Raw genomic sequence first — 27,988 nt, 5'->3', positions numbered from 1 at the left:
TGTATTTAATGTGTAATTTGAAATTAAACTTTTTAACAGAACTGTCAACAAGTACCTGATTTTTTTGTCAATAGAGCAGCAGATCAGTCCAGAGTAGTGGTTATTTAACCCACAGGACACTGAGCAATAGGTATTACCAATGACCTCCAGTGCCCTGGAATAAGCAAAGGTGTGGGAGGAGGTCAAGTGGAGCATTCTAGGGAAAGCAGTCAATTAGGGGCTAGTCTGTCGCCACCCTGCCACCCTGCCCACTCTGCTGTTTTGTTTGTTTGGGCTGAGCCATACAGCTTGTGGAATCTTAGTTCCCCAACCAGAGATCGAACCCATGTCCCCTCACCCTGCCTACTCTGAATACTTGAAGCAGCCACTCTTAGTAGCAAACTGAGCCAAAATGACCTAAGGCATCTAAATGGGGAATCGGTAGAGAAAGCATACACCTCAATTCGTTTGGGAATTCTTTATTAGTGTCAACCCAAGGATCACTGATAATTAGCACAATTCAATAAAACAGAAGCAGCAGGTTAAACAAAGTAAAATACATATAAGGTTGTGAGTCTGGTTACCAGCCTAAAAAAGGACCCAGACAGGGGTATTTGTTGTTGTTAAGAAATCCCCTTGTGGGGTCCCCTGGTGGCGCAGTGGTTGAGAGTCCGCCTGCCGATGCAGGGGACACGGGTTCGTGCCCCGGTCCGGGAAGATCCCACATGCCGTGGAGCAGCTGGGCCTGTGAGCCATGGCCGCTGAGCCTGCACGTCCGGAGCCTGTGCTCCGCAACGGGAGCGGCCACAACAGTGAGAGGCCCGCGTATCGCAAAAAAAAAAAACAAACAAAAAAAAACAAAAAAGAAATCCCCTTGTGACCAGGGTACAGAATGCAAAGCCACAGGTTTGCAATGTTACACAAGGGCCAAGGAGGACATGAGTTGCCTTTGGTGTGGGACCAAAGGGTTCATGAAAATAGTGAGTGTCTGAAGATTAAAGAAAAATCATGCTAAGGATGGGGAATGGAGGAGGGACGGGGAAGTGCCTGAAGGTCAAAAGCTAAGGCAAGCCCCAGGATGGCACGATTTGGCGACTCATCTCAGGCTGAGTCTGCAACTGGTGGTGCTGAGGCACAGGGTGGTAATTCGGTGTTTTGGGGAAGGGGTAGCCACTGAAATACAAAGTTAGTAGCCAGCACCCCAGGGTCCTCAGCTGCAGTCAAATTTTATATGGTCAGGCCTTCTAGCAGTATCAGTGGGAGTGTGGTCCACTTCCAGACAGAGACAGACATGCTGGGGAAGAGTGACCGCACACAATGGTCGGCTCCCATGTCTGACTCAGGGTCTGCACAGGGGATCAAGGGCTGCGTTACACACGATGCTTGATGTATGTCCAATGAAAAGGAAGGATCACTCCTTCATTAAAAGCTCTCGCCAGGAATAGTCAATCATCTTAAGATAAAAATAATTGAACACACAATGCATTTGTGTCTTTGTACCTGATATATTACCCATATCTTATTAACAAAAACTACATCTCTCATTATATATTTCTCGGATCTGAAGTCTTTATTCATACTCAGTAATTCATTTAAAGCACAAATCAGTCTTTACTTTCCATATCACTAAGAAATATACCATATTCACTGTTTTTGATGTAAACTTTCCCAGGAAATTTCTCTTGTGCCCATTTAGTTTTATAAGAATATCATCTTGTGCTAATATGTCAACATTCTATTTTATTTTCATTATATTTTTCATAAACCAAGGAAATCATTGTTTTTCTTGAAAAAGTTGTTTTCTCGTATTAATTCTGTATCAGGATATTTACAGTTAAAGAAAAACTGTTGTAACTGAAGCGTAAAATGGTTAACAATGGCAAATGATACAGTACAGTCCACTTAGAGTTTTCAAAAAATGTGTACCAGATAGACATTTAATAAATAAAACAAGCACTTGGATAAAGTCCTTTGAAAGCAGGCCCAGGGACATCACCTGCATCCTCTGCACAGACTTTGTTAAGAAAAGGCCAGGTCTAAAAATGTACTCTGTCAAGAAACAAGCAACAAATGCATAAATGCATACATAATGGGAGGTATTCTAATACAGGCTGACATGGAGTCCGTTAGGAGTGACTAACGCAAAACCGTTTGTAGAAGCCTTAATCTAAATCTTTTACTCGGCGACAGATTTCTTCTGTGAAGTCTGAGCATTTTGCATTGCCTCCCAAATCTTTTGTTAAGCTCTGAGAAAAGGAAAAAGCAAAGATAAAAAATGTATCCACACATTAAACCAAAGCAAGGATGTTTTTATTTAAAGCTCTCAGTGAGATACCAGATGAGTGAGTTACCTGACTACTCTTTCATTTAGTTCCTCATTTCAAAGTGAGACCCACTCCACCGCCATCCACCTACCCAAGGACTTAGAAAAGCTAATTCGATAGTGTACACAGAAACACTCTGGAAGAACAAGATGCTCTCACTACAAAGGGAAGCAGGGAGGCTTTCCAAAAATTTTCCCTTTGTCCATACAATAGACCCTAAGGAAGCATTTGATTACGGACACTTAAATGACAGCAAATCTGAAACAAGAGGTTGCATAAATTCCTTGAGGATTTTTAAATTTTTTTTTTAAAGACACATTTTGACCTATTTTTGGAGGCTAAGAAACAAATACTAAGGAAATATTTAAATCACTTAACTCTTAAATTCCCCTCTTTAAGAAAGAAATCCTCCCATATTCTCTGTTTTCTACCAGCTTATACTCTCTTTACTCCCAACTCAATATATTTAATTCTCTTGTCCCATCGCATCCTAAACAATTTAAAGGGCCTACTGTGTAATTTAGGCATCTCTCTGCTGGGCTCTATGAGTAGCTTCTCAAATACAGCGTCAGAATAAAAAACATATATAATCACATGCCCTTCAATATGACTATATCAGGCTGTTAAAAACAAACTTGGGTTTCTTATATTTTGGCCGTAAGAATTTCAAATTATAGAATTTTTTAAAAAGAAGAAGCAAACCTTGAAGATATTATGCTAAGTGAAATAAGCCGGTCACAATGTTACAAACAGTGTATGATTCCACTTACAAGAGGCACCTAGAGTAGTCAAATTCACAGAGACGGAAAGTAGATGGTGGTTGCCAGGGGCTGGGGGAATGGCAGAAACTAGGTAAATTACTGTTTAATTGGGACAGTTTCAGTTTAGGAAAATGAAGAAGTCTGGAGATGGATGGTGGTGAAGGTCGCACAATATGAAAAGTATTAATATTTAATACCAATAGACTGTGTGCCTCAAAAATTATTAAGATGGTCTATTTTATACTATGTATATTTTATCCTTTTTTAAAATGTTAGTTTTTTAAAAAAAGGAAGAGACCTCGGACTAGGGATCAGCCTTTCAGGCCCAGCCTTGTAAAGCCATAACCTCCTCTGTTCTCCTCCCACTTTCAGAATAATTGATCACAACCCTCCTATGAGTCACAACTGCTTATGGAAACAGTGAAGCTTGTTGGGTAAGAGCCAGACTGGGTGTGAACCCCAACTTGGCCAGTTAGGAGCTGTGAGACCTTGGACAAACTTACTCAATCTCTCTGTGCCTCGGTTTCCTCATCTAAAAAATGGGCTTAATTACAGTATCTATGTCACATAGGAGTAGAGATTTGCTGAGATATATATAATGAATATAAAATCACGAAAGTATTCAATTAATATCAGCCATTATTACTTGTACAAAACTTCTACATTACTTTTATATCACAGATGCACGTAGTATAATGTATAGCTCCACGGTATTACAGACACATCTGCATCTGTACCACTGCTAGATTCCAAGCTCCTTGAGGCCTGAGACCACCCCTTATTCCTCATTTTATTATATTCTCCGTACCTTATCACGGATGCAATAGATGTTTGCTGGGAAGAGGAGAAAGCTGCCAAGAAAAATTAATGGACTCGGCCAAGATCCCACAGGTAACAACAGGGTAACTGGGCCTGCACTGCTCTGACGCCCACACCACTGCTCTTTCCACTGCACCCTGGTGCCCCTACCACAGTGCTTCTCAGCCCTTCCCTGATGAAATACGTTAATCCTCTCTTCAGAAAATGCACACAAGTGTGCAGACTGCCCGAGTTCACTCAGGGAGCCCACATTAAGAATGCCTGTTCGACATCCAATCCTTTGGCCCTCTTGAGAAGAACCATCGTCGGTCCTTCACGCACATAAAACCCAAGGAGGGGGTTTCCCTGGTGGCGCAGTGGTTGGGAGTCCGCCTGCCGATGCAGGGGACACGGGTTCGTGCCCCGGTCCGGGAAGATCCCACATGCCGTGGAGCGGCTGGGCCCGTGAGCCATGGCCGCTGAGCCTGCGCGTCCGGAGCCTGTGCTCCGCAACGGGAGAGGCCACAACAGTGAGAGGCCTGCATACCACAAAAAAAAAAAAAAAAAAAAAAAAAAACCCGAAGAGGAAATGCATTTTACCCAGCAGAAGTGTGGCAAGATTACCAATACCTTCCCATCCTTAATTGTAGCAAAACATGCTGTCTCAATCTTTGCAGCGTGGTCAAAAAGCCCCATGTGGCGCAGCATCATCACGGCACTGAGCAGGAGGGCCGTGGGGTTGGCCATGTCCTTGCCTGCGATGTCTGGGGCGGTCCCGTGAACCTGCCCGGGTAGGGGGGGAAAAGAGTGCAGTCAGGAGGGAGACAGGAGCAAACAGCCCTCTTCCAGGGAAGCTGGGCTCTTAATCAGCTTTCCTCACTGATGAAAAATAGCTGCTCAGATATATGTCTTAGAAATAAAACCTCAGAAAAATAAAGAGCTAAAGAAATTCTTTTTTAAGTGCAAAAATATGGACTAACAATCTTATCCAGTCCAACTTTCAGTAAAATATTTTAACTGAGGAAGGATACATAATAAATAATAAGGATGAAAAAGAAATAAGAGGAAAATGAATGAATAAACCAAGTTTCATTTTCTTCTGGCAATTGGAAAAACTCAAGAGTTAAAATATATTTATGCAGATAAGCCCTCCTGGGTTCTCATGTCATTCTGACTTGAATTCTGCTTCAGGTGTCACCAGGGTCCTTACCGACTCGAAGATTGCAACTCCATTGGCTCCAATGTTGCCACTTGGTGTCACACCAAGACCTCCAATCAGTCCTGCACACAGGTCACTGGGGGCAGAAAAGCATTTCAAAGGATATTTTGAAAAATAAAATGTCTCACCTAGCACCCAGACTTGCATCTTTAAATACCATTCTCCACTAAAAGGAACCTGGGCTACTTAGAGAAATGACTGATTCCAGGACTACAGTTAGGAAAATATAGGATGAGCCTGAAGCACCTTATTGTGCCAGAAAGCAAATGATGGGCTGTGTCAAAAGGACACAGAGACAGTTCAAAGGGACTCCCACTGGCCAAGTCTGCACAACATATGCATCAATATAAAAGATGATAGTGATGGATATAACCACTAAATAAAATAGAAACCAGGAGTGCAAACTGATATAGGCAAATAAGTAAACAAATAAATAAGAGAGAAGGAAAAGCTTATCCTTACAGTAGAATGCCAACTGATACATGTAGAAGGAATGATGGACTTACAAAAGCACCATTTGACCACCATCACGTGTATGTGTGTAGAGACAAAGAGAGAAAAAAGAAGGAGGAGGAGGATGAAGGGAGGGAAAAGGAGAGAAGGGGAGAGAGAGAGAGAGAGAGAGAGAGGGAGTAATAAAGTAAGTCTGGTAAAATGTTAATATTTGGGGAATGTGGGTGCTGAGTACACAGGAATTCTTTGTACCATTCTTGCAACTTTTCTGTAAGTCTGAAATTATGCCAAAAGTTACAAAAAATTTATAAAAATGAACACCCACCTACCTAGCTATACATGATGAAACACTGAAATCAATCAATCAACCAACCAATAAAATATCTGTAAAATGGGAAGCGGGAACTAATGGTCAGGGAGCAAGAGCCCAGAGCTGATTTGGCAAATGAATGAATAACCCATCCAGCATATCACCATTGATATCACCACCTGAATTGTCAGAATTCAACTCGCAGCTTGTAACAAATGCTGTATTTTATAATATTTGATTAAAATTTGTAAGCCACAATTTATTTTATGACATTTATAAATAAACTGTAGGCTAAAAGATATAGCCAGACTCACCTAAGGATGTCTCCATACAAATTTGGCATAACAAGGACATCAAACTGGGATGGATCCTGGACCATCTACAAAAAATGCATTTGTGCGTTTAGCAATCAAAAACTGTGCACCACACGGACACACTATACACCATAAAAAGTGGCAGGTAAGTGTGAATATATACTTACATTCAAACATACTGTATCAAGGTACATCTCATTAAATTTAATATCTTTACAGTTTTCTGCAACTTCCCTGCATTTTTTCAGAAAAAGCCCATCTGACATTCGCCTGTATTTAATCAAATAAAAATTGTTGAAAGCAAAGACTTGCAGAGAGAAAAAGATCAAATCAGAGAAGTAAAGTAAGTTCAAGAAATTTAAGTTGCAGATATCTGATTTCAATTACAGTAAAATTATTTTTTTTGGCAATCAGTAAAATGCAAATTTCAATGTTTTAGGATACTTCTGGAAGCACAAAAGGGTAAAAAATGTAATATAGTTTGATCATAATAAAGAAGACTATATTTTTATAGTGTTATCCAGCAATATCTATTAATAAGAAAACATTAAAATTGCCTTAAAAGGTTAACTTATTCAATTATTTAAATGGTTTTACTATTTTACATGCTCAACACTTTCCTTAGCTTAGGAAACCTGCTTCCTAATACACTGAGTTGGGCTTTAATACACTAGGGCTGAGAAGAATTCAAACTGCTAGAGTAATACATCAGACAGTATTAGCACTATGAGAAATATTTTAAGCCCCTGAGCGGGGAGCCATCTCAGAAACATTCCTGCTCTTCCCTCCTAACACAGAAACGATTGCCCTTTTGCAGACGTGGCCTTAGCTAACTGCCCACCGCACCTGGGGATCCAGACTCTCCGGCTTCCTTCCCCGATGGTTCTCAGGCCCTCCTTAAACTTCCGGGACCTGAATTCTTGCTCCCTCCAAACCTGCTCCAGTCATCCACCCAATGAAGCACATTAAATAGGATATTCTGACACAAGAGAAACCCTCTGACTGGCTACAAGGCCATTTTCCAGAGCTATCAGGTCAATGAGCAAGCTGGAGAGAGGAAAGGAAAGCCCTGTCACTGCTCCTCGCCCACAAAGCCAGACGGAGCGCCACCCACAGGGACTCACATGATGTTGGCTTTGTGCACGGCCGTGACGTTGCTCCGGAGATTGTTCCGCGCATACTCAAAGGCGAACTCCGCGATGCGCTTGCTCGCCCCCTCAGTAATGAGCTTGATACTCTGCACAACTCCATCCACAATCTGAAACAGAGGAAGTCCTGCCTCGCTGAAAGGGCATGGCAACAACCCGGTCCTGGACTGCTGGCAGTGTGCAGACAACACCATCTGTGGCAGGCTTGCGTGGCACCAGCTGCCAAGGCAAGCATCATGCATATGGTATGTCAGTGAGGTTAATCATGTTCACTCCAGTCCTAGGAGCCAGGTATTATAAGCCTCACGGCATAGATGACGAAAACCAAGGTGCAGAGATGGTTACGTATGAAGTTGAGGATTCAAAATTCAAACAGGACAAGTTCCCAAGCCCATACCCTGAAGCACCATAACCCCTCGCCCAGGCATCCATTTGAGTACTGTCAGCCAGAGACCCAGGACAAGACAAACACCCACAACTCCTCACAGAATGCAAGAGAACTGTCTTTGGGAAATATTTTCAACTGGGAATTTGAACAAAGGTCCCAAGTGCACAGAAAGCAACCCAACTAAGAATGAAAAAGTATCCAAATGAACATACCACATGCTCAATTCCACTGTATTCTCCTTCCGTGTTCTCTCGAATGGTGACAATATTTACGTCACTGTAAGGGGTTTTATAGCCTTCGATTGAGACACATGGTCGGACATTTGCATAAAGGTCAAATGTTTTACGCAGCAATAAATTCATGGATGGGTGACCCGCGGCTATGGGGGTTTTTAAAGGGCCTGTAATAAAGAAGAATACCCAGATGACAAGAGGATACAGTCTGGTCTTTTCTTTTCCTTTATAAACACAAGTACATAGTGTTGACACCTGTCCCTCGGCATGGGGGTTTGGGGGGAGGGATTGATCCAGGACCCAGCAACCCAGCAGATACCAAAATCCATGGATGTTCAAGACCCTTATTATAAAATGACATAGTATTTGCATATAACCTACACACATCCTCCTGTAAACTAAATCATTTCTAGACTACTTATGATACCTAATATAATATAAACACTATGTAAATAGTTGCCAGTGAAAAAATTCAAGTTTTGCTTTTTGGAACTTTGTGGATTTTTTTTTTTTTTTTTTTTTTTTTGCTGGTAACACCAGTTTTATTCGTTGGGGTGTCAACTATAGCCTGGCTGGGGGCAGGGCCAGCCCTCACAGGTGGTTGAGCTCCAGCAGGGTCTGGTCAAGGGCCTGGTGAATCTCCACGTTCTCCTCCTTGGCGCTGGCCAAGGTCTCTTCCAGGTCAATGGTTTTCTCCAACTTTGCCACCGACCTTTTGGCAAACTCTGCTCGGGTCTCAGCCTCCTTTAGCTTCTCCTCCAGCAGTCTGATCTCCTCTTCATATATATTTATCTTCTTTGGTGGAATACTCCTCCTCTGAGGCCATCAGGGACCTGAGGGCCTGGTCCCTGGTCCGAAGATCCTCCTCGCAGCTCTCAGCCACCTCAGCTGTCTCTTCTGAGTGCTCCAGCTCTCCTTCCAGGATCACTAGCTTCCTGGCCACCGCCTCATATTTGCGGTCTGAATCCTCAGCGATGTGCTTGGCCTCCTTCAGCTGCATCTCCGTCTTTTCCTCATCCTTCATAGCTCGGCTTTCCATGACCTTCATTTCTCTCTCACTCTCATCAGCTGCCTTGTCAGCCTCCTCCGGCTCTTGCAGGGCTGTAGCCAGGCGCTCCTGCGCCTGGTCCACCTCCTCCTCTACCAGCTGAATGCAGTGGTTCAGGGAGGCCACATCTGCCCTGGCATTGGTGGCTCTCTTCTCAGCCTGCTCCAGTTTCTCCTGGGCATCCTTCACTGATTCAGAATACTTTTCCACCTCGTCCTCCGTCCCTTGCAGCTTCTTCTGGAGGGCCTGCTGCACCTCCTCCAGCTGCTTGCTGCGGTCCTCAGCTCAGCGCAGTCGATGGCATTCTCCAGCTTTAGCATCTGCAACTTCTTGATGGCATCCATGGTTGTGGTGGGAGACCAGCTGGCCGGTGGGCAGTGCAGACCGGGCTAACTGGGCTGGCTGCACGGACTGGTGGCACCGGTGGCAGGCAAGGAGGACCAACCGGGACTGGGATGTCCCAGCCCAGAATTTTTTTTTTTAATATTTTCCATACATGATTGCAAATCCACGGATGCACATGTGGGTATGGAGGGCCAACTGTATTTGAAATTCCAATTTTTATTTTTTCCAGTATTCCATCAGAGATGTATTTAGGATCCTTTGTTTGGACGTGAAGTAGCTTTCTGACACATCTAACGTGCATGCTTCATGAATCAAGGGACACTTTTACAACAAAGTAAGCGTCATTTTTTTTTTTTTTTTGCGGTACGCGGGCCTCTCACTGCCGTGGCCTCTCCCGTTGCAGAGCACAGGCTCCGGACGCATAGGCCCAGCGGCCACGGCTCACGGGCCCAGCCGCCCCACGGCACACGGGATCCTCCCAGACTGGGTCACGAACCCGCGTCCCCCGCATCGGCAGGCGCACCCTTAACCACTGCGCCACCAGGGAAGCCTCTACAAGCGTCATTTAAAAGGGCAGACAGGTGCTCTGTTTCTGAGTCAGATGTTCTCTTCATCGTAAATGAGTCCATCTACAGCTGGTCACTTTCAGGCAACATTCAGTGCCTACTCCCTGTGTCATCTACAGACCCACCTGGGCTACCTTGTAAAATATGTTCTGCCTCTAACTTTACCCTCTCCCTCAGATTCAGATGAAGGAAGAAATTTCCTCAATGAAGCTTTCTGGAATATCAACTGCATCGAGCATCTACTGACTGAGGACCAAGCACGGTATCAGGTCCTTGACATTAGCTAATCCTATGACACCACCTCCCTATGAGGTATCAACTCTATTGCTGTCATTTTTTTTTTTTTTTTTTTTGGCTGCACTGTGCCAGTCTTCGGGATCTTAGTTCCCTGATCAGGGATCGAGTCCGGGCCCTAGGCAGTGAAAGCACTGAGTCCTAACCACTGGACTGCCAGGGAATTCCCTATTGCTGTCATTTAAAGGTAAAGGGGAAAAAAAGAGTAAGAAATTTGCCCAAGCCTCCCAGCCAGTAAGCAGCAGGGATGAGATTCACAGTGGATCTGTCTGGATTTAAAGCCTATGCTGAATTCCAATCTGTCACATGCTAATATTTTGAATCATGACCTTGAGCATGTATGAATTAAAATAAAAATGTAAAAATTATACAAAAGATAAATCTAGGTAAAGATAAATATAACACCTGGAGCAGAAATCAATAATAAGCATCATATTCACTTCAGTGCTACCTTTCAAGCCCATCTTGTTCTTATCCATAGACTCTTTGGCTTCTGGAGGGATCATCCACTTTCCTCCCGGTCCTTGAATGGCGGTGACATTCCGCTCCTCCCACTGAATAGGTGCCTAGATGCCACACCACAGAGCACAGTGAACTGGAAAGACCTACATGTGACTGACATTCACACTACATTTATAAACAAACTTCCTCACTTTGGATGCAGCTGGTGAAAACACATACAGTAAAGGCCCGGAAAGTTCCTGGCATGCAAGAAGAGATGTCATTCCCTAGCATGTCCAAATGGATTCTCCACATTACCCTTGTCCAGTCATCACTCCTAGCTGCCACTTGCCTACTTCTTTTTTTCACAATCACTGTTAACGTGGCTATAATTATAATATCATAAGGAGCAGAGAAACATGATTCACAGAAATATCACATAGTACTGATACATGGATGAATCTTGAAAGTATTATGCTAAGAGCCAATCACAAAAACCATGTAATTTTTTTTGAAGTTTTGAATTTTATTTACTTTTTTATACAGCAGTTTCTTATTAGTTATCTATTTTATACATATTAGTATATATATGTCAATCCCAATCTCCCAATTCATCACACAAAAACCATGTAATTTTAAGACTCTATTTATATGAAATGTCCAGAATTGGCAAATCTACAGAGAGAGAAAGTAGATTAGTGGTCGCCTAGGGCTGGTGATGGGAGGGGGCAGGGTGGGAGAGATAAGGGTGATGGGGAGTGACTGCTGATGAATATGGGGTTTCTTTCTGGGTGACGAAATGCTCTAAAATTAGACTATGGTGATGGTTGCACAACTCCATGAATGAACTGTGTACTTTACATGATGAATTGAACGATACATGAATTAAATCTCAATAAAGCTGTTAAGAAAAAAAAAGACATATTATATAACCTATGAAAGAAGTTTTAAGGAATAAACCAGCGTTATCCTTTCTCTTCACCCACACCCTTCAGTGTGTATACACATATCTGACAGCCAACTGGGCACGCACTAGGAATAGGAACACAGAGCAAGACTTGTGCTCCTTGTTCACACGGAGCTTACAGCTGAGAGCCATCCTATTTCAGTTCCCTTAGGGAATGCTATTGTATAAGCATCATTTCCTCTGTAGGAGTTTTAATTAAAAACTCATATAGAAAAACAATGTATGTTTAGTATAAATAAATTGAATTCCTTGACTTATAGCTGTTGGTATCATAACAACCCTGATTTAATCTTACACATTATTTCGCCTAGCAGCTATAAATAGCAAGAATAAAGCATCAGGTCAAACAAAGTCCAAGTTTCCTAAATTCTCTAGATTTTTAAATATCTACCTGCATTGAAGGCTAGGCTGTTGGATAATAATACCTCATACTTGATATTTCCACACCAGGGGAAAAAAAAAAAGAATCTTTCAAAATGCCCTATATAGTTTTCTGAAGTATCAATTCTATTCTCTTTTTTATGGCAGGAAGGAAAAATGAGATAGACAGGTGACTTGGAGGGGCTTAAAGACTTTAAACCCAGGCAGTGTTCAAAAGTCCACAAAAATTACAGTACTACTTGGATTACTTTATATATAACTGATGCCAGTGCAGTAGCTTAAACTATTGACGATGACGGCAGCAAACAACACTCTTAAAGTCAGAATCTGTGAAATTTAACAGACCTCACCAAGTTCATACAAACGTGAACAATTCATCCTAAGAGTTCACTGTCTCCAACTGGCTAAGAAAACTTTTCTACAAATTATTATCAAAAGTATTTTTTAAGCCCACTTACTTTGGCAGCATCAAAAATCTTCATAACTGCGGCTGAAATTTCTGGGCCAATTCCATCCCCTGGAATTAAAGTTACCGTCTTAACCTGAATATAAGAAATCATCAAAGAAGACAGTCAGAATTGATTTTTGAAGGTTTAAAAAGGAACATCATTGACAAAGAAATCCAGTTTATGGGTTTTCTTAACTCATAAGAAATGCCTTTAAGAAAACAGACCTACCTTCCAACGGCTTAACAAAGTGGAGTCAAGAATCAAGAGACTCCACAACTCTACTCCCTATAGCTGAGCCCAGAGGTTTTAAAAAGAACTTAAGTGATGCTCTCCAGATAAAACAAAAATAAACTACCTGGTAAACTTCCCAATTGATGTTTCGTTTCAGACAAACTACAAGGAGACCAATTAATTCAAGTCTGTAAAACCAAGGAGAGCAAAACATTTCAACAATGTTCTCTCAGTAAAATTTAGAGGGCTTCCCAGGAAGGCATGGGCTTTCCTCTCCACCGGGAGCCTAGGAAGTTCGGTTTCTCATGCAACTCGTGCAGTCTTATGAAACACTCCCAGACACTTCCAGAGTACCACTGAGGCCTGTTTTGGCACTCGGAAAATCAGACTTCACATCAAGAGAGGGTCTCCATTTTCCTGATTTCCTTTATAAAGTTGGCTCCTAATGACAAAAGTAATCCAAATGAGCTCAGCAAAGTTTACTTGGAACCAACAAGAATAGGGTATGTGATCATACCTGCAATGTCTGAATTACACTTAGAATGACAAGTGTATTTGTAATGTAACAGCAACGATTTAGTTCAAAGGCTTCAAACAAAATACAGCCAGCATTTCAAACACAGAAAAAAAATGTGTAAAGGGAAATGATGAGAGGATTTAAATGAGGATTACCATTTGGAAACTATATATGTCATTATTTGGGTATTTCCCCTACCTAGAAGTTAGGTTCAGACAACAGTCCCTGGCCTTTTTCAGTGCCAGCTGCCTGTGCTACATTTTTAAAAAATCACTGATTTACATTTCCCTGGTCTTTTACCTTCCAGTGATGCTCCCAAAGCAGGTGGACTAATTATTTCTGAATTTTTCTGTAAAACTGAAGAAATCTTTTTTAAAAATTAGTTTCTTTTATTTCTTTCAAATATAACCCCCTCCCCACCAGGCCAATATATATTTTTTAATGGACAGCCTGGAAATTAAATAACAGCAGAGAGCAATGATCATCTCATCAGCTTTCAGAATGCATTTGAAATGCTAGCTAGCTAAATGCTAGCTTAGCTAAAGCGCAAGCCTCATTCTGCATCTTTTGCAGCAAAAGCAGAGCCGAAAGAACCCCTTTGGCTTCTTCTTCCTGTTCTCCCAACATGTAATAACAAACGTCATCAGGCCACCAGAAAAAACTATTTTACTTCCACAGTTCAGAAAGTAAATGAAAAAAGATATACTATGGTCTTATAAATCCCTCACAGGGTAAGATGTTATACGGGAGTATAGGAATTATGAAATCCAAATCAGATTCTGTAAGAAGGAGGCAAAATAAAAACATACAGGAAGTCACTGACCCACAGTCTTAGAATGCTCTAAAAATGTGGTATCAGCTTTTAAAGCACAGAACTCTAACGCTGGGAATTCTAAAAGCAGCAGATTTAATGAGAAATAGATGATCCGCTAACACGAGAGCCTATGAAGACTACGTAAGCAAAGTATCGATGCATCTAAGCCTACAGGGCTTATAGATGTTTGAGGCATTCCTGATTGGCGATCAATCTACTGTTTTCAGGGAAGTTCACAAAATAAAAATGCAAAGCAGGTTTTGAAGCTTCTCAACAATTTTGTCTCAACCTGTACTAGTTTGGAAAAAAACTGTCTTATCCAAATGAGGTTGTGAAATAAAGTAACAGGCTCAAGGGTAGTTGCTCTCTTTAGATAATATCTGTTTTTTTATAATCTATTTTATAACTATTTTTAACAAGCCTCCTTCAAGATATTAATGTGATAGGCTTACAGCACCAGCTATAATACAATTTTTTTTAATGTGCAAGTGACCTAATAGATTTATGCATGTTCACCAATAATTTAAATATACAATATAAGTATGGCCAATTTTCCCTAATTTTAAATAAGTGAAGATTAAATGCTACATAACGTGTCTAAGCATCTTTCTTGAGAAACTTCTAAAAGGAAAAAATAAAAGACGTAATTATACTCACACCACCAGCAAAACCTCTGGTCACCTGTTTTTGGTTGTGGAATGCCCCCAGCAGCCGAGAGACCTACATTTAATATCAACAAAGAAATGTTACATACAGAATTAAACCACATATAGTTAAAAGGTAGAGATGGAACCATCTCTGCAGCTGATAATGCTGCAACTTTGCACAGATATATTCAGGAATTTCCGAGGATTATTTTTCTCATGTATTAGCTCAATGTAGCAAGCTCTTTTGGATTTGAAAACTGAAATATTCAGTTTACCTTTACTTTGAGAATGTAAGTACGATATATGTACTTTTAAAGTCAATTTTATGAAAAGTTGTCAAAAGACATTGAAGCTAGAATGAAACTCTACTTTCTTAGCTCAAACACTGGATTTTTCTCAGATGATCTGGATGGTTTAATGTCAACATTCTTGACCACTGGGTCAATTTGGGGGTAACACACACTCTAAGAAAACTATCACTAATTTTAAGAGCCAGCAGGGTCCTTATAAATCCCAGAGCCCAACTCACTCATTATACAGTGGAGACAGTGGGTCCAAAGAGTAGGGATTTGCCTAAGGTCACAGAGTGACCACAAAGAGACCACAATCTGGGTCTCCTGACTCTTAGTTCAGGGCTCCTCCAATTATACATTATGCCTGTTCTTCTCCCATGAATATTAAGAAATTACATGGTATAATAAAAATCTAACAAAATTTATTTAATACTATTTTGACACCTGTGTCATACAGAGTGAAGATTTTAAATAAATTATCTACTTCTTCTGATAATATAAGTGACATGGTCATTATTGTTAATTGCTGGGAGAGGGGAAAGATACAGAAAAATAAAAGGAATGTGACCTACTAATCCCACTACCCCAAGACGTTACCACCGGTACATTTTTTTTCCGCTTAACACTATGACACACCAGAAATATAAATTTTGAAAGGTTATTTTGAACTTTAATAATTCAGTCCTTGAAAACTGGTACAAAGTCATATTACATTATAATAAACAGAATATAATCAAAGAAATTGGGTACAAAAACCAAAGGTATTAAAATTCATTAAAAGTTTTAGTGACTTTCCTGGTGGTGCAGTGGATAAGAATCCACCTGCCAATGCAGGGGACACAGGTCCGATCCTTGGTCCGGAAAGATCCCACAGGCTGCGGAGCAACTAAGCACATGTACCACAACTACTGAGTCTGCACTCTAGCCTGCGTGCCACAACTACTGAAGCCCGCACACCTAGAGAGAAGCCCACCGTAATGAGAAGCCCGCGCACTGCAACTAAGCCCCACTCGCCGCAACTAGAGAAAGCCCGCACGCAGCAATGAAGACCCAACACAACCAAAAATAAATAAAATTATTTAATAAATAAATAATAATTCATTAAAAATTCTAAATGTTAACTTTTTTTCATGCTAGATACATGAGCAAAGATACATTTGTTATATCCTTAGTCTTCCTTTTGGGGGACCGTTCTTGTAAGTCCTGAACCTTTGCTGTAATATCAGCACCCACTAAAGAGACACCAACCAAGAGCCAAGGAGCTGTGAACGAATTGTATCCTCTAACCTGGCATCTACAGTCATCTCTCTGGACTGACAATAAAAGACAGTGTGAGATCCAAAAGAGTATGCTATGCCAAAACCACTGGCCAAACACTTAATCCTAGGACATGATTCATCCACCAGCAAATGGGCTATTGGAAGGGAGACCATTTAAAGGCTATGTTATAAAATTTGCATGAGTCCTTCTCCCCACTCCCCAGAAAGAAAGAAAAAACATTCACTCAAAACAGGCCCATGGGCTTCCCTGGTGGTGCAGTGATTGAGAGTCCGCCTGCCGATGCAGGGGACACGGGTTCGTGACCCGGTCCGGGAAGATCCCACATGCCGCAGAGATGCTGGGCTCGTGAGCCATGGCCGCTGGGCCTGCGCGTCCGGAGCCTGTGCTCCGCAACGGGAGAGGCCACAACAGTGAGAGGCCCACGTACCGCAAAAAAAAAAAAACAAAAGAAAAACACAGGCCCATGTCAGGACTTCCCTGGTGGTCCAGTGAGTAACACTCCACGCTCCCAATGCAAGGGGCCTGGGTTTGATCCCTGGTCAGGAACTAGATAACGCATGCATGCCACAACTAAGAGTCTGCATGCCACAACTAAGAAGTCCACGTGCCTGAACGAAGATCCCGTGTGCTGCAACTAAGACCTGGTGCAGCCAAAATAAATAAATTAATTAAAAAAAAAAACAGGCCCATGTCGAGATTGGGACTGACATATATACACTACTATATATAAAATAGATAAATAAGAACCTGCTGTATAGCACAGGAAACCCTACTCAATACTCTGTAATGGCCTACATGGGAAAAGAATCTAAAACAAAAAGGGGGGGCTATATGTATATGTATAACTGATTCACTTTGCTGTACACCTGAAACTAACACAACACTGTAAATCAACTACATTCCAATAAAAAAAAAAACGGCCCATGTCTTTGTGATAAAAGACCCAACCAAAATAACTGATTTAAAATGTAAATCCATGAGGCAAAGATTTTCATGTTTTGTTCACTGTTCTATCTCTAGTACCTAGAACAGTGCCTAGCTCACAGTAGGTGCTCAGAATACTTTTGGAAAAACTGAGGCCAGCCTCAAGCATCTCTCTATTTGATGAGTTCCCACTCCAGCAAATGGCTTTGATACTTGCAATGATTTTCTCTAACAACCAGTCTTCTTCATCTTTGTCATCTCTCCTTCGTGATCTTAGAATAAGGTAGTATTGCATCTAAATCATTAGAATGACCCGGAGCTTTTAAGACAAGATTTTTTAAAGCACAGGCTGACTTCTACTTTATAGTATACTTGTACATATACTACATCATTTTATTTTAATAAAACCTGGAGAGACTGTATTAGTAGCCCTTTTCAGATAAGGAGACTAAGGCCAGGCTCACAGAATATGGACTGAACTTCTGACTTCCTGGACATCTTCATCCATAGCACCTCATTTCCTTTTTTACCTTCATCCTCCAACTTAAAAACATGTAAATACAGTGTAGAATGTATGGCAGGTACTCACTCAATAAAAGCTTCCTGATGGGGGAACTGCCTCGTTATAATTATAGTATTTTAGAGCCAGAAAGGCCTTTAGAAACTCACTATTTTTTCTAAATAAAGCTTTTTTAGAAAAAAATAAATTTAAGCTGCAGATCTCTTTTTTTCAAATAAAACCTTAAATGGAACGCTAATAGAGGATTGTTCTGATTGAAACTCACATCCAGCTCAGCTTTCTCATAATTCTGGGACATCAGCTTCCGAGACACAGTCTATCCCAGTCCCTAAAGGGAGAAACTGGCCCACAGAGGTCAAATGACTGCCAAAGGTCACACGGGGAGTCCATTCCATGTCAGAGGAGAACCTCATCCTCTGACACTTTCTGAATTCCTACTATGTGACTTTTTTCTTGTAGACCACGCTAAAGGCAAAAGAAATTTACTAGCTGTTTTATTTAGTCCCTCATTCTGAAGCTTAATGTACCTACCAAAGATGACTAGATGTTAAGTGTAAGCTCAGTGATTAAAGGATTGACTTCTGTTAGACAATGACACAGAAGTTGCTTTACCTTCAGGAGCCAATGTGAAATAAATTACCATCATACACAAATCCAGGTCTGAAGAGGGTAACAAAGCAGAACCCAGTTACTAAATAAAACCTAGCTACTGATGCCCAATTGTCTGCTTGAAGACTGTAAGATAAGTATATTGACAGCTAGGAAAGCTTCAGGTTTTTGTGTTCCTTCTGCATGTATTAGGTGCTCTCACATTAATTTTTTCAATCCTCAAACAACTCTGTGAAGCAAGTACAAATATTTTACAGGTTTATTAAGGCTCAGAGATGTTAAGTAATTTGCTCAGGGTCACGCAGCCAATCAATGGTACTAACAATACTTAAACCTAAGACTCCTAAACTCCAGTGTAGACTGCTTTTCACTAAATAACAGTGCATGCGGACCTCGCTTTAAACTTAAAACAAAGGAGAAATGCAGCATCAAATTTTATAGAAAAAAATTAAATTGCTTATGGTAGGTTTCTAGGGGATCATTCTTAAGAGCAACAGGAGACCTGAGGGCCCATTTTTCCCTCTGCCTATAATTCGTTGTGTGACCTTGGCCACAGAGTAGGCAGAATGGGACTTAGAACTGGGAATCCCGAGACATCTGGGTTCCTCTTCCAGTTCTGACACGGACTTTCTGTGTGATCTTGAGCAATTACGTTTTCAGGCACAGTTAGTTCCACTGAGGAACCAAAGAATTGCAGAGATGGTCGGAAACCCTATCCAGCTGCGGCAGGCATCTGAGCTGTCAAGGTGAGAACGCAGGATGCTCACAAATAAAAGGTGAAAGAAAGGTGTTGCTGGTCTCCCTCTCTCAGTCTCCCAGTGTTCAGATAGCAATTCCAAGGTGCAAGGTACCCTGTGTCCTTTGAAGGGGAAATAGCTATACGATCAGATTGGTAAGAGCTCTAAGGGAGAAAAAGTCTGGCAGGAAAATGACTTCGGGATTCCCTCACCTGGGAGGTTACCCGGCCCGGGCCGGAGCAGACACCTGGGGGAAGCCTGGGCCGTGCTGGAGGGGACTCTCCGCGCGATCAGCAGGCTGCAGGGCCGCAGCCTCGGAAACCGCCGGAATGGCGGAGCCAGGGCGGCGGCTCCGGTGACCTTCCCGGGCTGCGCGCGCGGCCTGGGCTCCGGACGGGGCAGATGCCGGAGGTGGAACCGGGATGCTGCCCGGGGCAGGAACTGCGCCCCCTGCCTTGACCTTGATGCTGTCCCCGCCCCAGGCGCTACCTTCCGAGAGCGAGGCTGCCTACACACCGCACGCGGGCCACGGAGCGAGGGGCACAGGCGGCCAGGACAGGCTTTCTAACTGTCCCCAGCCGGCCGCGCGCCGCCGCCTCCCCATCGGGGGCCGCGCGCCTGCCCCCGCCCAGCACGCGACCCGCCCGCCAGTCACAAGACGGCCTGCCAGGCGCTCACCTTGGATATCCACGCGGGCCCGGCCATCGTTTCCACTCTCACCACGGCGACAGCGTCGGCAGTACTGCGCAGCCGCGCAGCCCGGCAGCCCGCGCCGGGAGCCCGCCCCTGGAAGCCCCGCCCCCTGGAAGCCCCGCCCCCACGGACCCGCCTAGGGGATTCTCCGAGCACGCTCCGGGTCCCGGTCCTGGACAACCTGGCTCCGCTGGCCAATCGCCGGGCTAGTCTCGCGGCGACGTGCGGAGCAGCGACCCGGAAGCTGCAGTCAGTGATCTCCGGTAAGAGTCCTTCCTCTCCTCATTCATTCATAGATTCACTGTTCAGATGGGATGTTTGTTCCGCGCCTGCTAGATGCCAGTCACCCTTCTAGATTTGGGGGATTTAGTTTCTCTTACGGAGTTTACAGCCTCAGAGAGGGAGAAAGGTCATTTACTCGTTCCACAAATATTTATTTTTATTTTTTAACAGCTCTATTGAGGTGTAACTTATATACCTTAAAATTCACTCACTGTGGCGCTTCCCTGGTGGCGCAGTGGTTGAGAGTCCGCCTGCCGATGCAGGGGACACGGGTTCGTGCCCCAGTCCGGGAAGATCCCACATACCGCGGAGCGGCTAGGCCCGTGAGCCACGGCCGCTGAGCCTGCGCGTCCGGAGCCTGTGCTCCGCAGCGGGAGAGGCCACAACAGTGAGAGGCCCGCGTAGCGCAAAAAAAAAAAAAAAAAAAAAAAAAAAATTCACTCACTGTAATTTCGCGATGATTTTCATTAAATATAAACAGTTTGCACAGCCATCACCACAATCCAGTTTTCGAATCTATGGAAATACTCCTTTTGCCCATTTGCAGTCAATCCCAGCTCCAATCCCAGGTCCCAGCAACTACTGATCTGCTTTCTGTCTTTAAAGCTCTACAAATATTTCTGAGTGCCAACTAGATACCAGACACTGTTCTAAGTGCTGGGTTTTACAATCCAGTAGAAAAGACAGGCACCAATCAATTACACACAAATATGTAAATTAAAACTGTGATAAGTGTCAGGAAGGGAAAGTGCAAGGAGCAATGAGAAGGTAAAATCAGGGGACCTGATTCAAATCTAACAGAGAGGACAGAGAAGGCCTTTCTGAGGAAATAACACCCATACTCCCCTTCCTCCTCATCCTCTCCTCAGCAACCAGAGTCCTGAAGCTCTACTGATCACGGGTCCCCTAGTTGGGTGCCGCGGTGATAGACTAAGTCTCCCCCCACCCCACCCTGGAAGAGGTTGTTTCCAGAGAAGAGCTACCCATCTACCCAGAAAGGTGGTGAATTAGGTGCAGAAGTGATGCCAGTGACTTTCATGAGATAATAAAGTACAGCTAAGTCTGTGGCCTCATCAGGATACAGGGATCTCATCAATCTCTTCTCCTTGGCCTTTCCTCTCATCAGGCCCTGGCAGTCCCACCCAGGGGTGTTCTCCCCAGTCCCCCTCCACTCCATCCCCACTGCCACCCCTGCCCTCCTGCAGGACTGACCATCTGATGCCCAGACAACCCAGTCCTTTCTCCACACAATCCTCTCCTTCACTCACAGCTCTGACCAGGGCCCATCCGGGCCCTAAAACCTCCTGGCTCTCTCTTGCATTCATCTCTCACCACTGTCTTTTTCAGCCATATTTCCTGTCACTCCTTCGAGCCCCAAAGTCCTGGAGTGCCAGCCAAGTAGGGCTCCTGGCCAGCCCCCAAATGCTTCCCATATTTTACCCACCCTATGCTCATGCCATTCCCTCTGCCAGAATGCCCTTTTGCACCATTTCCACCTGTTGAAATTCCAGCCACTTGTCAAGACTCAGCTCAGATGTTGGTTCCTTTGGGAAACTCCCCAGACTCATCCATGTGTTCCTTCTCCCTACTCAGAGCCCCCTAGCACTTGGTTCCCACCTCTCCCAGGAACCTTATCACATTCTACCCTGCTGTGTACCACTGAGATCCTCCTCAAGCCCAGAGACCATCTGTTATGTCTTTGTGTCTGGAATATAGACTCAGAGTACTTGCTGCTCAGTGATTACAAAACAAATGCAAAATGACTTTCTCCAAGAGGTCCATTTAATTCACAACAGCTCCATGGGGAAACTGAGGTACAGCTAGTAAGTGATGATGCCGACATTGTACTAGGATGCCTCCTAATTACTATGGCAGTTCTCCTAACTGCTAAGCTTCCCCTGGGGAGGGGGGTCATTCAACTCAACAAAGGCTTCCTAAGCGGAGTCCCTCTCAGGTGCACTGTGAGGACAAGGAAATGAATAAGCCCCAGCCCTGCCCTCGGAGTCTAGTGAGGGAGAAACACAGAAAAAATTCAGCCAGTGACAGGTGCTCTAACAGTTTGGGGGGTGGGGCTGGGCAGGAGAGGGGTGTTGATTAGGGAAGATTCCACTATGGAGATGGCATTTGAATCAGCCCTTGAAGAAGTCAAAGTGGTCAGCAGCCTAAGATGGGGCAATAAGGAGGGACCAAGGCCAGCAAAGACTTTGAGGCAGAAAAGTGTCATTCTCAGAAGCTCGGGTTCTCAGTACTGAAAGGACCTTAGAGGTTTCCCAGTCTAACTCCCATAACAAGGTGCTTCCTGACTCTGGAGCAGCTGGAGGGACGCCAGGAAGACAGAAGCTACCTCCCGCTCAGCTGGGACCCATTCCCTGAGTCCAGAACTGCCAGCCGCTACTCCTCATACATGTTCCAGAGTTTCTCCAACATGCAGGTCACTCTCCTCTGGACAAGCCCCTTTGTCCTGTCCCTTGCACTTTGTAGTGCCAGAGGTCCCATCAGCGAGGTATGTTTGAACTAGACGGTGGGAAAACTTTGCCACTCAGGAGAAGGATCTAGAAGCACACACAATCCAGGTGTGCTTCACTCTAAGAAATGTTTTTGTAATCAACATGGCAGTTTTTAAATCAATCAGTCAGCAAAATAGGAATATAATTATTCACATACCAAAGGCTTTTAAAAAATTTTTACAAAAGGAACACAAATTTATTTACACAGAATTTCCCTAGTTTATTTTCCTAACTATTAAGACTTTAGTAAATAAATGGGCAAAGGACCTGAATAATCAGTTCACAGTCAAAGAAACACAAATAAACTTTTTCAATGTCCAACCTTAACCATAATCAAGTACATGCAAAGATATTTTAAATTTGAAGCTTTTACCCCTTTTATTAGAAAGTGTAACTGAAATGCTAATGTCCTCTACTATCTAACTTATGGTGAAACTGCCGCACTCTAAGTTTTGGCTGGCCTTATAAACTGCCACAGTCTTTGTGGAAAACAGTTTAGCAATGTGTCTCAAGAGCTATTAAGTGTTTTTACTCTTTCACTTAGTAAATCCATTCCTGAGAATCAATCCCTTGAGAAATCTCCTAAGAAAGATCCACAAAGACAAAGCTATCAGCACAAAGATATTCATTATAGGATTATCTATAATTTTTAAAATTAAAACAGAAACAGTCTAGATAATTACAAGGAAATGGTTATGTAATTTAGGGTAAATGAATTGAATGGAACACCACACAGCCCTCAAAAGTGATCATTATGAACACTCTTTAGGGTCTCAGTGTCTATGGTTTAGTGTTCAGGAAAAAAAATATCAAATTTAAAATGTTTGCTCTGCTATAACTTCTTGCTATACGTGAGCAGAGACTAGCAGGGAAACTACTTCCTCCCACAGTCTTCCCTCACTTGATAAAATCCAGCTGCGATCTCCCAGTTGCTCAGACCACAAGACTTGAAGGTGAGCTCTATTTTCCAGATAGATCCAGAATTGGACACTTCTTCCCACCTCCACTGCTCCCATCCTGGTCCAAGCCAAAATCGTCTCTTGCCTGAATCAACACAGTAGCCTCCAAACCCATCTCCCTGCTTCCACCGTTGCCTTCTTACAGTCCATCTCCTGCCTTAGGGATTCTGTTAAAACATAAGACAAATACATCCTCCACTGGCTCAAAATAGCCAGTGTTATCTCGTCTCCATCCAAGTAAAAGCAAACACTCTGACAGTGGCCCACAAGGCCCTACACAGTCTGGTCTTACTACTGATGCCAACAACTCAGCCTCTGTTCACTGGTGCCAAATCGAATCTCAGAGACAGAGTTTTGGGTGAAGTAGAAAAGAATATCTTTATTGGTTTGCCAGGCAAAGGGCAACACAGCATGTTCCTGTCCCTGAAAACTGTGTCCCAACCTGGGAAGATTTAGTGAGGAGTTTTATAAGCAATGGTTCAAGGGTGGGGTTGCTGATAAGATTAGGGTGTGTGCAGGGCCTGCATTCCTTTAATCTGGTCTCAGGTAATTTTTTTTTTTGGCCATGCAGCATGCGGGATCTTAGTTCCCCAACCAGGGATCAACCCCACGCCCCCTGCAGTAGAAGCCTGGAGTCTTAACCACTGGACCACCAGAGAAGTCCCTCAGGTAATCTTTTGATGAGTTTCTCTGGTTCCTTTACTCTGGACTCAGGTGGTCTTCTCTGGTATGAAGAATGCTGACATCTGCCATTTGTTGTGTTTTAGTTCTATGAAGAGCTCAAACATGTTGTTATGTGTATCCCTTGAGGCAGAACCAGGACCTGCCCCAAGGCTGCACTATTGTTTCTTGGCTCCTCCTCCCTTGTCACTGCATCCCCTTCCTTCCCTGATTAGCAACTGTCTGAATCTGCCCTTTGGAACTCAGGGAAGGTCATGGAGGCTGGAGTCTGTTCTGTACAAACAAGCAATGGGGGACGCAGAAAGTCTTCCGTGCCCAGGGGCCCCACAGGGTCCTGCTCAGTTTCACTGCCCCCTCTCTTTTCTCATCTCCCACCACTTTCCCCTTCATCACTCTCTTTTAGATATGTGCCTCCTTGCTGTTCTTTGATCAGACCACACTTTGTCCCAGCTCAGGGCCTTTGCACTTGCTGTTCCCAGTGCCTGGAATGCTCTTCCTCATGGCTTGCTCCCTTGGCTACTCCTCATCCCCCTACCACCCCAGACCCTGGCAACCACCAATCTACTTTATGTCTCTATGTCTTTGCCTACACTGGGCATTTCATACAAATGGAATCATACAATGTGTGCTCTCTTGTGATTGGCTTCTTTCACTTAGAAATTAAATAATGTTTTCAAGATTTATCCATGTGTATTGGAAAAACCTTGGTTCTTTTCCTCCTGTGTCTTTCCTAACTCTAACACTACTGCCACACTCACAACACTTCTGACACTTCCAGTCACCAAATGTGTGTGGGAGGGCGTTCCCCACCAAGCAGTTCTCTGTGAAACCAGCTGGGTGTCCTACAATTTAACTCAATTCTGACACTATATACCTCGAGACAGTGTCAGATCCCACAAGTTAAGGGCTCAGTCCTACAAGATTGCTCCCACCCCACTTCAGATGAGAGTCGCAAGTCCAGGTTGTCACCTGTGCTTCTGACCCATGGGCTTTAAATGTGAAGCTACTATGACCTTCTCCTCAGTTTTGATTAATTTTCTGGAGTGGCTTCACAGAACTCTGGAATATATTTACATGCATCTACTAGTTTATTAAAGGATATGATAAAGGATACAGATGAACAGCCAGATGAAGAGACACACAGGGTAAGGTCTGGAGGGGTCCCGAGCACAGGAGCTTCTGACCCTGTGGATTTGGGGTGCATCATCCTCCCAGTACACAGATGTGTTCACCAACCTGGAAACTCTGTGAACCCCACACTTTCAGGATTCGTATGGAGGCGTCCTCACATAGGCATGATGGATCATTGATTCCATTTCCAGCCCTTCTCTCTTCCTGAGAGAATGGGGAGCAGGGCTGAAAATTCCAAGCTCTAATCATGGTGCCAAAATACAAAATTCAACTGGGGAAATTTGGAAATCTAATTGACTCTATTCAATGATTCATGAATCAGGCAGCATCCCATCTAGGAAATCCCATCTAGGAAATAGAAAGTACAGGTGTGTGTCTCCTCCACAAGAGGAGACACACACCTGTACTGTGAGCCTCTCAGCCCCTGCTGATCCCACACAGAGCCACTCACAATGTTTACTGACCAAGCAGATGAACTGACTGACACTCTGACTGTACTTCCCCCTCTTCAGTGGCATTTGGAGAGCAATTCTGCACAGCCACTGCCCCTCGAAGTTCCAGGGCTCGCCAAGCTTCTACATTGAAAACTGAACTCATCACTCTCCCCACTAAACTTCCCTCCCTCCTCTGTTCCCCATCTCAGCCAAGGGGTCACCCTCAACCCCTTCATCATTCAGAAAAGATTCTCTGTGCAGCTACTGTATTCCAGGCCTGTGCTAGGCACAAGGGAGGAAGCGGTGACACAGGGGAGGTGAAGTCCCTGCCCTCTAAGGCTTCAGCGTGGTTCTCAACACTGTCAGCTAGGATCCCCCCACGCCCTTTAATAAATATTTTGAATATCCTCCTCTTTAAATTCATGGATATTATAACCTACTTATACATGTAATGAAAAGACAAAATCAATATAATATAACGAATATAAAAGGGAAATAAAAGGAGCATTAGAATAAAATGTGTTTCAATCTCTAAATGCTTAGGCCTAATACACCAGAGACGTAATAAAGTAGTCACGTGCTTGCACCTACTTAGGACAAAGAAATCTGGATTTAAGGGATGTAAGACGATATTCAGGCAATACTTTATTTTTGCCATTTGAAAGTAAGAGCTTCAAAAGTAGAGTTTTGGGCTTCCCTGGTGGAGCAGTGGTTGAGAGTCCACCTGCCGATGCAGGGGACACGGGTTCGTGCCCTGGTCCGGGAAGATCCCACATGCCGCGGAGCGGCTGGGCCCGTGAGCCATGGCCGCTGAGCTTGCGCGTCCGGAGCCTGTGCTCCGCAACGGGAGAGGCCACAGCAGTGAGAGGCCCGCGTACCGCAAAAAAAAAAAAGTAGACTTTTATATACCATGAAACACGGCGACCGCGACATCAACAAACGCAGACGGATCCAGGTGTGTCGTATGGGGACTCATCCCATGGTCAAGCAAAATCCTCAAACAATTAGATTTGCCAGCAGGTATCTGGGTGAATTTCTTCTTTCTCTATCGTGAGTCATGTTGCCATTACAGGTGTGATTTTCCAAAATGGTGATAAGTCCTTGCTAAAGCTCTTGAGCAAAGCAAAACTTGGTCTTCCCTTGATTTACACAGTAGTTGTGTCCCTGGAAAAGTCAGCATATGTTAAAACCACGCCAAAAAAAAAATTGAGTTTATTTGTAAAATTACTAGTTTCCAAGCTTGGTTAATTACAGGGTGTGTTACCTACAGGAGCATTTGGTTGGACTTCTTAAAGTCCTGTGGGACAAGAAACATTCTCCGCTGGGCAGGGCTGTCGCTACATTGCAGCAGAGCCAGCATCCCCAGGCCCCTGTCCACCACATGGAAATAGCACCCTCCTGTCACTGCATCCACTGAAATATCCCATACAGTTCAAAGCATTCCTTGGGAAGCATTATCCTTTCCATGAAGAACATTGGTGTAGAGGGTCAATATTCAAACAGTTGATCCCAACCCAGTGTAACATGCGCGGCAATACAGATTCCAGGGTCTGTGGGTGCTCCAAACCTGGGGTATCTCAGGAACTGGGGGTTCAAAGTGGACAGATCACTATAAGCAGACAAGACCTAAGGGAGGCCAGTTTTGCAGACAGAAAGAAGGGAAGGCAAAGGGGTGCCAGGCAGAAGGGACACCATAGGCCAAGGCCTGGAGATGAATGACAATCCATGAGGTATGTGGGAAATGCAAGGGTTAGAGCCCAAAGGGCCAGGTGGTGAGAGGCTAGAGGAAGAGGCAGGGTCCAGACCCTCCCACGCCTATCACAGGAAGCAGCATGGACTCTGTCCTGGGAGGTAATGGGGAACCATCTCACATACAATGCATTTACTTATAAGTGCATTATTTTTTTAAGGGACTCTGCTCAAAAGATTTGTCCCCCTGAGGCCTGTTTTGGGAGTAGTATCTTACTTCTCCAGAAGTAAAGCCTGGAAATGCAAACCAGGGATGCTGATCGAACCAAATTGACCTGATCTATTCCTATTTGCTTACACTGTGGGGCCTGGCTTTGCTCGATCTGCCCGAGTCTATAGGTTAAGTTCAGAGAAGCTACATAAACAGTGACAAGCCTTCCCTGAAAGCAGATCATGACTCCCAGCACAGCCCTTCCCCCAGAGAAATCCAGCCTGTGGGCTGCGCAGTTAATGGCATGGGCTTTTGAAAGCCAATTCCCACAGTCCCCACAGTGGACAGAGGAGCTGAAAGGAACGATCCCCAGGCAAACCTGGTCCCCAGTCTCACCCCACAGAGGGTTC

General features: G+C 43.8%; 2 protein-coding genes across 2 annotated transcripts; both read right to left on the bottom strand.

The window, feature by feature from the left end:
* Positions 1–3: 3 nt before the first annotated feature.
* Positions 4–19,990, bottom strand: IDH3A (isocitrate dehydrogenase (NAD(+)) 3 catalytic subunit alpha). The gene is made up of 11 exons (XM_079911848.1): positions 19,670–19,990; positions 14,638–14,700; positions 12,428–12,511; positions 10,632–10,746; positions 7,907–8,094; positions 7,283–7,416; positions 6,326–6,428; positions 6,159–6,223; positions 5,073–5,157; positions 4,493–4,645; positions 4–2,225 (listed from the first exon to the last, which is right to left on the bottom strand). Exons 1-11 carry the CDS (start codon positions 19,694–19,696, stop codon positions 2,142–2,144), a joined length of 1,101 nt encoding a protein of 366 aa, XP_079767974.1. The 5' UTR covers positions 19,697–19,990; the 3' UTR covers positions 4–2,141.
* LOC307181080 (tropomyosin-like) lies at positions 8,104–9,854 on the bottom strand. Its single transcript, XM_079911854.1, is given in 3 exon segments — positions 8,104–8,713; positions 8,715–9,259; positions 9,262–9,854. Coding segments are annotated over 3 exon segments (798 nt in total). The 5' UTR covers positions 9,320–9,854; the 3' UTR covers positions 8,104–8,518.
* Positions 19,991–27,988: the final 7,998 nt, after the last annotated feature.

This window comes from Stenella coeruleoalba (genome assembly GCF_951394435.1).
Source record: "Stenella coeruleoalba genome assembly, chromosome: 2".
In the NCBI taxonomy this organism is placed as follows: Eukaryota; Metazoa; Chordata; class Mammalia; order Artiodactyla; family Delphinidae; genus Stenella; species Stenella coeruleoalba.
This window is presented reverse-complemented; position numbering and strand designations above follow the sequence as displayed.

Coding starts and splice junctions, on each gene's coding strand:
- IDH3A (XM_079911848.1), bottom strand. CDS start 19,696: ATGGCCGGGCCCGCGTGGATATCCAAG. Junction 5,158..6,158: donor TTGTATGGAGACATCCTTAG/GTGAGTCTGGCT, acceptor TTCTGCCCCCAG/TGACCTGTGTGCAGGACTGA. Junction 2,226..4,492: donor CTACAATTAAGGATGGGAAG/GTATTGGTAATC, acceptor TCCTTTTCTCAG/AGCTTAACAAAAGATTTGGG.